At 46.0% G+C, this 11560-nt stretch overlaps 1 protein-coding gene across 2 annotated transcripts; it reads right to left on the bottom strand.

Moving 5' to 3' along the window:
- Positions 1-2183: 2183 nt before the first annotated feature.
- Positions 2184-8932, bottom strand: Tmem17 (transmembrane protein 17). Of its 2 annotated transcripts, none has more exons than XM_006974802.4 (4): positions 8498-8932; positions 4247-4350; positions 4023-4136; positions 2184-3105 (listed from the first exon to the last, which is right to left on the bottom strand). In XM_006974802.4, the coding sequence occupies exons 1-4, from the start codon at positions 8595-8597 to the stop codon at positions 2827-2829; spliced, it is 597 nt and encodes a 198-aa protein (XP_006974864.1). In that variant the 5' UTR covers positions 8598-8932; the 3' UTR covers positions 2184-2826. The 2 variants fall into 2 exon arrangements, with proteins under 2 accessions (XP_006974864.1, XP_042141497.1); XM_042285563.2 differs by lacking the exon at positions 8498-8932 and adding an exon at positions 6997-8431.
- Between the last annotated feature and the right edge of the window lie 2628 nt (positions 8933-11560).

Raw genomic sequence — 11560 nt, 5'->3', positions numbered from 1 at the left:
TTGAACCTGGTCCTCTGGAAGAGCAGCCAGTGCTCTTAACTGCCAAGGCAGCCCTATTAACCTATTTCTTACTGCTGAATGTAGTATTCCCTCTATTCAAATGTGAAGTATCATCTCATTCTGCAGCACTTTCCAAATGCCTGTCCCTTGAGATACTGCTCCGCTGTAAACCATGATGCCCACCCTACATTGTAAGAGCCCTGATTGGCTTGTTAGTTCTTCACAGCAGCTACTGTGCTTCCTGTTTGTACAGGAAAGGGGAGAGTGTAGAGCCTCTGATGTCACCATTAATCCCTCCCTATGGTGTGAAGCAGGGTGAATGTTTCAGGAGGCTGATGAAGGTGCTAAGTGCTTGGACCAGAGTGGAGATCACTGCACGCCCAGGACATCGGTGAGGTACCGAAGGTTCAGCACACCTCCCTGATAAAGTTACACCTCCGACTGTGTGGGTTGTTTTGCAAATGTTTTACCTCCCAGATGAGACCCCCGAGGACTGAGAACCCATCTTGTCCATAAACTCTCATACTTGAGGAAGTGTGTCAGGCAAAATCGGGAATGGCAAGTTCAGACATTTTTTTAAAAGTAAGCAATGTAAGAATTAATAAGGAAAATCAAGGAAATTCTATGAGCATGAATTGAAGTAACAGAAAACTGGAGGCCAATGTGGTGGTGCACCCCTTTAATCCCAGATTTTAGGAGGCATAGGTAGGTGGCTCTCTATGAGGCCAGCCTGGTCTACATAGGAAGCTCCAGCCAAGGATAAAAAAAAAAAAAAAAAAAAGGAAAAGAACAGTTTTTAATGTAGTGTGTAAAATATATTACCTATGAAAATATATTTCTTTATAGGAAAGAAGAAAGCCTGAGGGGAAAAAAATACTCTGTCCCTTAAGATAATCTAAATAAACACTTAAAAATAATGTGTGGATATGAAGTTGGATGTTTCTCTGGTCCCACCTGGCTCCACGGTCCTGTGTTCCTCCAGTACCGCCTGGCCTCACAGTCCTGCAGCCGCTTATAAAATAATCACTCGGAGGCTTATATTAATCACTAACCGTATGGCCTATGGCAGGCTTCTTGCTAGCTAGCTCTTTCATCTTAAATCAACCCATTTCTACTTATCTATGTATTGCCACGTGTTCTGTGGCTTTACCTGCGATCTATTACATGTTCCTCCTTGGATGGCAGTTCGGCATCTCCTCCATTCTCCTTTTTCCTCTCATTATCTCTCTTAGATTTCCTGCCTGGCTCCATCCTGCCTGCCATAGGCCAATGCAGCTTCTTTTACTAACCAATGGGAACAGCATATATTCATAGCATACAGAAAGACATCCCACAACTGGATATACCCCGGAAACTGTGTCTTTAACCAAATTTCCTTAAGTAGGTTCCTTTTACTCACAAGGGACATGCTCACGATAGGATCATGAGTGCAGTCCATGTGGCTGTCCTAACTCACAATCTTAGCTCTCACTGTATAAAAACGGGAAACCACGGTTTCCAAACCAGGCTTCAGATATGAATCTAATAGCATGTAGCCATTCTTCAGAGAATATGAATGACAAAGGTATGAATGATCACAAAGTCAATGTTCCCACCACTGTCTGCTGTATACTAGGCCTCTCATGTTACAACTCCAGTTACAACAAACTCATGGGCTCTGCTGTCAGCACCTGGGAGGCAGAGGCAGGTGGATCTCTGAGTTTGAGGCCAGCCTGGTCTACAGAGCAAGTTCCAGGACAGCCAGGGCTACACAGAGAAACCCTGTCTTGAAAAACCCCAACAACAGTAACAACAAAAAGAGATTTAAAAAGTTCCCACAAACTTCTTAGTTCAAAAGAACTGCACAAGACAAGTATGCATTACCGATATTTTAATATAAATAGCTTATGATTTATGGTAAAAAAAACAGTCTGTGCCTCCATCACAAATACTGAACATGGTTTTATGACAAAATATTCCTTAAATACCATAACATGTCACCTCCTTCACCTTGGGATAAACTCTATAAAACACCACAGCACTCTGTCCCCTCAGGACGGCAACTGAGAAGAGATTCGGAATTGACCACTGGCACACCCAAAAGTTTGTCCCGGTTAAAATACCATCTATTGCAGGAGCATGCTGGTGAGCAAGCATTCCATGTGCTCCAAGAAACCCAGAAGAGCCAGTTAGGTAACTGAACATTTAAAGGGGATGTCACACATTTCGTTTTTATTAATTTTTTTCTTGGTACCATACATTTTGCATGTTTTTCCCCTCTTTCCCAATTCCTCTCCCACTTGCTGGCCCCTAACAATAAGAAAAAAAAATGTCAAAACAAAAGCAAACGAAACAAAAAGTCCACAGAAACACCAGAGTTTGTCTTGTGTGGGCCAGCTGCTCCCGGTGTGGCCATGTCCTGGAGTGTGCTGACAAATGCAGCGAGAGTCCACCGGCCAAAACCGGACTTTCCTGAGATTCCATTCATTTCCAGCTACAGATGACAGCTAGAAACATTAAGGAAAGGGCAGTAGATTACAACTACCAATACACTTACAAATAAACCCCTGAAAAGTCAACATCAGAAACAAGAAATTTAGTGTCTGCTGGACTCCCCTCAGCTCCAAGGTTAACACACTGCTTTCATGTACCATAGTGCGTCTTCGTATTGCCTCCATGGAATCTCAGAGCAGGAGGACACAACCCAGATCACTCGTGCCCTTTCTCAGCCTGAGCTGGAGGACACAACCCAGGACACCTGTGCCCTTTCTCAGCCTGGTCTCAGGTGTCCTGTCACTCTCTCAGTCTTCCTGCCTTATCTGCAGACGTCACCTCTTCAGCGCTGGGTCAGAGCTCTTCTGTACACGGCCTCCTCCTCCTCACTACTGCGCTGTTTGCAGACAGCCGATCAAAGTCCTGGAGGTGGAAACGGGCCGCCAGCTGATTGACCATTTTCTTCAGGGTCAGAAACGCAGAGATGACTTGGAAAGTAAGGAAGACGGTGAAGATGATATGTACTGCTCTTTCCAAGGGCAGGTTCCTCAGGCCTTCATTAAGGAGCAAGAAAAGGATTAACGGCAACTGTAGCAGGAGGCTCAAAAGCCAGAAGCCAGCCAACTCAGGAACCTGCAGTGATACAAGATATCAAGAGTTCTAAGACCAGTAAGATACAGTTCTATTTTAGTTACACATACAGACAGGTGCTCAGCACTACAAAGAACCTACAGTATGGGCCCCATGAGTGATTCAGGAGTGCGCATAGTCCTTGTCCTGAGTTGAGAACATCATCTTCACGTGACACAGCTCCCACTTGGTCAACAGTGAAGTGAAACATTTAAAGGTGCAGAGACCACGGGCTGGAAAGGGAGACTCCGAGGGTGTGCAGAGGAGAGCATCCCACCCGTGAAGCTCCAGCCTGACTAGGGATCAACACGTCAGCCTGGTATGGCTGGCTGGCTTAAGAAACGGCAAGAAAACAATAAGACACGCTGGGTGGGGCCTATAATGAAGGGCTTAGCAAACCACAGGATTTTCTAAAGACTTTAGTAACTGTAAATACTTAGGCAGGGTGATGATTCAGAAAACATGGGCCTGGCATTAAACATGAATTTATAATTTTTCTTAAGGTTCCAAACAGACATTTAATTTACCATTTTTAACCCCTACATACACGTACAGAATGTACTTTGATCATATTCACCCCCATTACCCGCCTCGGCTCTCTCCCAGTCTTGCTGACTCTCCTTCTCTACTACTGACCGAATATTTTCAAGACTGAGAAGAAGTGAGAAACGCTGCCAACTGCTCAGAGTTTTTGTGTTCAGATACTTCATAGGAGTCACCACACTTCTTCTCAGTGAACTCGTCAGGATTATTTTCCTCCTCTAGTCCATGAGATCATCTAGTTCAGGAGATCAACAGTGGCAGGAGTCTTCAGGTTGGAGCTGATCCTTAGCCCCCGGCTGGCTCCACTTGCACCCCTGCCATTGCGTTAGTTGTCCTTAGCTATCTCCAGCACAGCCCTAAGGGAGGGGAGGACCCACCTTCTCCTGCAGGTTCCCCATGCAGCCCAGGTACAGCCGGATCGCTTCCATCAAGGTTATGAGGACGATGACAGTGATCACAATGAATTTGTAGTAATCGGGCAAGACCGAGTACTGAAACGAAGAAAAGGCAGGACATGCTTGCAAAGTCTTTCTTGGGTAACGTGGAGGTGGGGTAGAAAGGGCTGGGAGGGCGTCAGGGCCCAGCAGTGAGGTGGACTCACCTTCAGGTGAAGCATCACAATGCAGCTCACCCACCAGAGCGGGAAAAAGTACCAGTTGAAGTACAGGGACATCTGTAACGGCAAGCTGGAGACCATCTCATTATCTGTGCAGGAGGCAGAAGGGACACGGTTTAAGTCCTGGCCGATGCCCCAGAAGCCCTCATATCCCTGAGCATTGACACTGGTTCAGTAAAATTCCACATTCTAGGTCTATTTATAATCACCAACAGTATGTTCATCAGCATACCGTTTACTTCAGACACTAGTTGCTTGGGGTGTGTTTCATGTCCTTCAAGGATTTGTTCCTACAGTCTGCTGTCAGTTTGCAGACTGGGGTTTGGATTAAATATGGACTATCAAGCTGTACATGGTGGCACAAGCCTTTAATCACGGCACTTAGGGGACAGGGGATCACTTGAGTTTGAGGCCAGCCTGGGCTACACAGTAAGAAAGGGAAAAATAAAAAGCAAAGGACTATCAGCTGGCGTGGTATTCCTGTCACCCTAGCGCTCAGAGACAGGGAAGAGCAAGTTTGAGGCAGTCAGAGCTACACGTCTGACCTTGTCTCAGAAAAAAACTAAAATCCAAAAGAGCAATGTGAATATGAAATTCTATTGCTGCCTTTGTAGGGTCTCTATAAAGAGCTATAAAATGAATGAATAAAAATGAATCTCTTATAGGTTAGCTCTTTTATAATAATTGATCTCAAATTATAATGACATCCCCCTTTCAGCAAATCCTAATCCTGCACATTCCTTAATGCTAATCTAGTGCCATGTCCCTACAAATCCTTCCTTGATTACATGCTGCAGTAGAAGTCTTTACCGACAGGTATTTATCACTCTAAACTGTGTATAAGAAGTGCCGTTAGGGCTGGAGAGATGGTTCAGTAGTCAAGAGCACTTGCTGTCCTTGCAGAAGACAGGGTTCAGTTCCCAGCACCTACACAGTGGCTCATAACCATCTGTAACTCCAATTCCAGGGGATCTGCTGCTCTCTTCTGGCCTGGGTGGGCACCAGACATGCATGCGGTACACATTCATACACACAAAATAAAAAATAAAAAGTGCTGGCAAAGAATCCTATTCTTCTCATCTAAGATGCAGCATGGAGTACTGAAGAGACCACGGGCTTTAGAAGCTGTGGTGATCACAATGAAAATGGCCTCCATAGGTCATTGTTGGAGGAAGTGCGTCACTGGGGTTGGGCTTTGTGGTTCCAAATGCGCAGGCTGGGCCCAGTGTCACTCTCTCTTCCTGCTGCCTGCAGATCCAGATGTAGAACACCAGCTACCTCTACAGCACCTGTGTGCCGCCATGCTTTCTGACCCGATGATAATGGACTAAACCTCTGAACTGAGCCCCAGTTAAATGGTTTCCTTTTAAGAGTTGCTGTGGTCATGGTGTCTCTTCACAACAATAGAAGCCCCGATGAAGATGCATTATCACATCTTTCCGAGCATTCCTTTAATCATCCCTGGAATGATAACAGAAGACCACACAAAGGCTGCTTGTGAAGTTATTTCACTCTTACTAGTGTGCCTGCCACACTTAATGGGTACTCACAAACAGTGCCACTTCCTTTCTTACTTGTAATCACACAGTCTCAGTGTAAGCACAGATTTATACTTACATTTCCTATTTAGAATCTTGCTTTATACACTGTGAATACCAAGCCTGCATAAGCAGAAAGAACAAATTTTCAAATGCACCCTGTCATACATATACCCATTTGTGCCACACAAGTTCCATTTGTCAGACTGATTACCCAATATCTTTTGCTTTTGTATAAGGGAAAAGGTCCCTCAACAAGAATTTAATTTTAAAAATTGAGCCCTAAAAATACATTATAAATTTAACTACATTCTTTTTTTAAATTGGCTTTTCTAAATGAAATAATTTAGAAAGACACTAACATAAATTACTTTGTAACACTTTTTTCTTTTTATCTGCATAGTCTTGTTTTTTTGTTTTTTATTGACATCTAATGCTTTTGAGACACGCATGACCTCTAGAAGTTTCTGCAGCAGGCTGTCTTGGACCACCAGCCCCCAAATCATGACATGGAGACTGATTATTAGTTATGAGTGCTCGGCCTTAGTTTAGGCTTGTCCCACTAGCTCTTGTAAATTATTTTAACCTGTTTCTCTTCATCTGTGTTTTGCCCTGGGGCTTTTTACCTTTCTTGCATTCTGTATGTCCTACTTTCCTGCTTCCTCCATGTCTGCCTGGCTGGCGGCTGCCTGGGTGGCCGGTCCCTGGTGTCTCCCTTTCTTTCTCCCTCGTTCTCTCCTCCTTCTCTTCTCTTGAGCCTAGATTCTCCTCCTACTTATTCTATCTACCAGCCCCACCTATCCCTTTACTGCCTAGCTATTGGCCATTTGGCTTTTTATTAGACCAATCAGGTGCCTTAGGCAGGCAAGGTTAAACAAATGCAGCACATCTTTACATAGTTAAATATTCTATTCCATAACAAGTTTCCTTTAAGTTTTAAGAGCATGCCTGACTATTGTGGTCTGTTTTGGATTGCCTTAATTTTTAAATCATTCCTAATATAAGAATGAATTTTTAAAATCTGTTAATTCTAAAGATTGTGGATGTGAGGTGAGGTGGATGTGAGGTGTTGTGGAGGTGGAGGTGAGGTGAGGTGAGGTGGAGGTGAGGTGGAGGTGAGGTGTTGTGAGGTGAGGTGAGGTGGAGGTGAGGTTAGAGGATAAAAACTTGTTACAGTCTGTCTAACGTCAGACTCACCAAGAAGGCAGGAAAATGATTATACATTGGTTAAGCTGACAGTTTCAGAACCTTTAGAGCGGAAAGTAGTCCACATTTTCAGAGACCGAGGTATTTCAAATTCAAAGACAGTCTGGACTGCGTAGCCAGTTTCAGGACCGCCCAGGCACTTCTTGACTACACTGTAACAAAATACGTTTTGTTTTTTTTTGTTGTTGTTGTTTTTCGAGACAGGGTTTCACTGTGTAGCTTTGCGCCTTTCCTGGATCTCACTCTGTAGCCCAGGCTGGCCTCGAATTCAACGTTGTTGTTTTAAAAGCTAGGGGGATACAGCTTGGGTAGAGTGACTTCTTAGCATGCCTGGGCTTTATTTTATGTAGTGTCATGTCCACACTTCAACAATTCAACTTACGCAACTGAAAAATCAGGCCAAAATATAAATGAGGTGCAAAATGTGAATTCATTAAATTTTACAAAAGTTCAAGTTGAGTTCTGCATTGAAATAAAATTAAAGCATTATATAATTGGACAGGCGGCTTTTACTGACCAAGTTACTGACAGTGAACTTCAACAGCTTTTCTCACGTTTGAGTGGTTGGGAAAAAATACTTCTGTGACACATGAAAACCATATGAATTTCCAGTTCCGGTGCCCGCAGGTGGTTCAGTTGGCATCCATAGAACCGCCAAGGCCGCCGAGGCTCTGCAGCCTCCAGGACGGCAGAACAAACACCACCCTGAATTTTCAGTAACTGCCCTGTTCCCGGAGACCTTGAATTATCAGATTCACGTGCACGGACAGGCTCACTCTTGGAATCAGAAACAGGACAAGCTAACTTTTCAGGTTTTTCTCCACACAGCCTAAATCGGGCGAATGACCAGGGTGACAAATAGCAAGGGTGGGAAGGGGCTTTGCTTTTCAACTTTCCCACGGCCAAGCAGGAGAAAGGATTTCTACTCCCCGAGTTCACTGGTGACAACCGCGTCTGGGGCGGTCATGGTTCGGGAGGCCGAGACCGAAGTCAGCTCGGTAGTATTTCTGTTCGATGGAGGGGAAGGAGGAGCAGGCAGAGGGAGGCCGCGCGGGTCCGGCGGCCGCGTGGACAGTGGTTTAAAATGGTTCGTTCAATGGAAAGACACCCCCTTTCCTCCCCTGTGCCCCGCTGGAAGGCTGGCTGGCGAGGAACGGGCCTCCGGGCCGGGAGGGTCTGCACCCAGCCCGGCTTTCCCGCGGGTGCGAGTGGAGGGCGCGGCTGCTCTCCCCTCACCCGGCCCGGAAGGCCGGCGGGCCGTGCCGGGGAAGAAGGCGTTCCTGCTCTCTGTCCCAATCCCCTCGGCGACAGGGACACCGGGTGCAGCAGCTGCCGCGACTGAGGTCCGCGGGCGCCCGCAGGGCCGCAGCAGCCTCCGGTGCAGGGAAAAGTGCCGCGGCGGAAGCCGGAGCCGCCATTTTTCACCCGGGCACGGCCCGTGCGGCCGCCCGCGAGCCACACCCCCGCGTGGGCCTGCGCCCTCGCCACTCACCCGCGGCCTCGCTGGACTCGGGCCCGGTGCGGCTGGAGTCGCCGAACACCGTGAGGCTGAAGTTGCCCAGGCGCTGACGAACGGGGTCCGGCAGCTCCATGCCTGGGCTGCCCGGCCTCGCCACTCACACACCGGCTGATCGGCGAGCGCAGCGGCGTGCTGCGGTTCCCCGGGCAACGGGGCTGGGCCGCCGCCCGGGATGTGGAGCTGGGGCTGCCCAGCGCGCTCCGGGACCCTGCAGAGGCTTCCCTTCGGAGAGGAGCAGGGGCAACGGGGCTGCCTAGTTAGTGATGCCGGGAATGCCAGGATCCTGAGTCCCCTTTTAAGCCGTGACGCGTTAAAATGATCACGAGGGATAAGCCACACGGAGCCCTCACACCATGCCGCTGCTCAGTTTGTGAATTGGTGCGCCATTTCTAGAGGGAAATGAAGAAGGAACACAGATCTTAAATAATGCCCTTGACCCAGTAGATTCTTTTCTATGGGTAAAGAAAATCTGGGGTAAGGCTAGGGTAGACCAAGTGAGCCTGCTTCAGAAGGGAAGGAAATAACTCGAAAGTATTGAGAGCAGTTGTTTCTGCATGGTGGGTGATTTTAAAACTTTAAAAAAACCAGCCTTTTCCTGCTTTGTGTTACAATGTATCATTTTTAGCATTCGGGAGGATTTTCAGTTTGAGGTCAGCCTGGGCTACAGTTGCAAAATCTCAGAAAACAAACCAAAGCAAACCATGAAGTGTAGTGTTAAGACATACAGAGAAAAGCACAATCCAGATGTGTTAGGACCCGGGTCTGTCAACCTTATCAACATCCTTCCTATTTATAATCATACCAGCAAGCTTATCATATCAGTAAGCTGTTGATAAGCACTGTGTATTTTGTGGTTAGGAGCAGGTATGGCTGTAACCACTCTTGGGCTTGATTTGCGCCACTCCTTGTGAAAATGCCTGCTGGTGAACATAGCTCACGTTTATGTTGAGTGTGTACCCAGGAGGGAATTGTTGAGTCAAACAGTATGTAAGACCAGTTTCGTTAGGTTCTGCCGACACTTTTCCAAACTGTCTAACCTCCAGCTGTATATGAACATCCTTATCACTCCGTGTGCAAACAACACTTGGACTCTGTTCTTCCTTTTAATCTTTCTGGTAGTGTGGTGGGACTGGAGCAGTCTCAGCAGTTACCAGCACTTGCTCTTGCAGAGGACCCAGGTTCGATTCCCATTACCAGCACAGTGGTTCGCAACCACCTGTAACTCCATCAGATACTGTGAGAGCCAAAGTTACATTTTAAGTTTTAATTATTACACCTTAGAGATCCATGAAACAAAAATGCCTCTGATCTGCAAGCCCCTTGCCCAGGGACAGATAGTTCCTGAAATGCTGAAGGCTATTGTTTATGGGAGATAGCAAACCTCATGTTTTCCCCTAAACAAGTTTGTTTGACCCATCTGCACCAGATGTGCTTGATCACGTGTGGGCGGGAAATACGTCAGGATGTACGCTGGCCCCCGACTGGACCTGATGGGAAATACTTAAACTACTGCACACGGTGACTCGGGGCCATTTTCTGGAAACCCAGAGCCCATCCACCTGGCCAGTATTTAATTAAAGCTTGTTTCAATTTTGGCTTTAAACTGTAGTAGTGGTCTTATGCTCGATCAGTGGGATTGACAGTACCTCTTTTTGACCTCCAAGGACGTCAAGCACACATGTGGTGTACAAACAAAAATACAGGCTAAGTACATAGAAAATGAATAAACTCAATTCTAAAAATCAAAAGCATGGCAAGCAGTATAATTTTTTTTACAATTGTCATGAAACACAGTTCTCATTCCGAAGGGAGTGAAAAGGAATTTATTCTGAGCTAAATGAGTGCCCATAGCCTGGGAACCTGGATTCAGGTTGTCCCTAATTAATGTCCATCATCCAAGTCACAATATGATTTATATCATCAGAGAACGAAAGACAGCCATAAATCAATGCATCTCCTAAATCCATTAGTGGGGACGTCAGGTAGGCAGGCCACAGCAAAGCGGGACATCTCTGCCACAGGTCTCATGCTTCCTGGGGACAGTCTTAGCTTTTTGATGGTGAAAGCCCACCGTCAGCTAAACTAACAGATTCCAAAGGTTTTACCTGGTAGTTAAAAGAACATTAGATAAGATACAGAGGTGAGTGGGTAAACCCGCATCAAGGGGGCTAAGGACAGCCCAAGGTACCTTTGGCTTTTGATCTGCAACATTCCAGCTAACAATCACAGAAATTCCAATCTATCAGTCTGCAGAGTCTTTAACAAAGGGGTGGCTTTTCCAGGGAGCTTCAATCACACAATCAAAAGGGAAATGCACATAAAGATTGTCAAGAGGAAGAAATGGAAGGAGATGGCTGTGTAGTTAGGTTTTAAAAGTAATTCAAGTAGTGTTTCTCTTCACCAAGACACTTAGCCCAGTGATACACGTGGAGGCCAAGGAGACCCAAACTACAGTTCCTCTGGTCAAAGTCCACACATAAATTCTAGCCAGGGATGGCTGGGAGAAGCTGGCTAAATTTTGCTTCAGTTCAAGTTGGAGCTCAGGCTCCAACATCTTCAAAAAAGTCTTCCAGGATCCCCCTAAGGCTAGCTTAGCCGCTCCCCTCTGTGTTTGACAAAATCTCCTGTCTGCTCTGGTCTTAGCACTGGGCTTCTGTCCTATAATTGTGTGTTTATGTGTCTGTCTTTCTCATCTACCACTCTTTGAAGTCTTTCATCTTATGGTGTTTGGTTTAGAGTCAGAGATGGAGAACTGCTGAATGACTGAAGGGACGTAAAGGTCTGATCACTTTTCCTACAGCTTCCCATCCTTAGTTCAAAGACTTTGCCAGCTTGTGTGTAAAGTTTATTCTGTAGAATCAATAATCCATGAATATTAAAACCAAGTGAAGTCTAGCCATTAAAAATAAACATGAGCAACCAAGCATCATTTTTCATCTCTTAAGTGAATCAAGATTTTTATAGAGGGGCAATGAAACTCCAGGCAGGATGCACTAATGATTAAATTGTAATTCAGACAACTGCACAGAGATAAGC

This window comes from Peromyscus maniculatus, chromosome 10 (assembly GCF_049852395.1).
Source record: "Peromyscus maniculatus bairdii isolate BWxNUB_F1_BW_parent chromosome 10, HU_Pman_BW_mat_3.1, whole genome shotgun sequence".
In the NCBI taxonomy this organism is placed as follows: domain Eukaryota; kingdom Metazoa; phylum Chordata; class Mammalia; order Rodentia; family Cricetidae; genus Peromyscus; species Peromyscus maniculatus.
This window is presented reverse-complemented; position numbering and strand designations above follow the sequence as displayed.

Coding starts and splice junctions, on each gene's coding strand:
- Tmem17 (XM_006974802.4), bottom strand. CDS start 8,597: ATGGAGCTGCCGGACCCCGTTCGTCAGCGCCTGGGCAACTTCAGCCTC. Junction 4,137..4,246: donor TTGTGATGCTTCACCTGAAG/GTGAGTCCACCT, acceptor TCTTCGTTTCAG/TACTCGGTCTTGCCCGATTA. Junction 3,106..4,022: donor TGGGGAACCTGCAGGAGAAG/GTGGGTCCTCCC, acceptor GTATCACTGCAG/GTTCCTGAGTTGGCTGGCTT.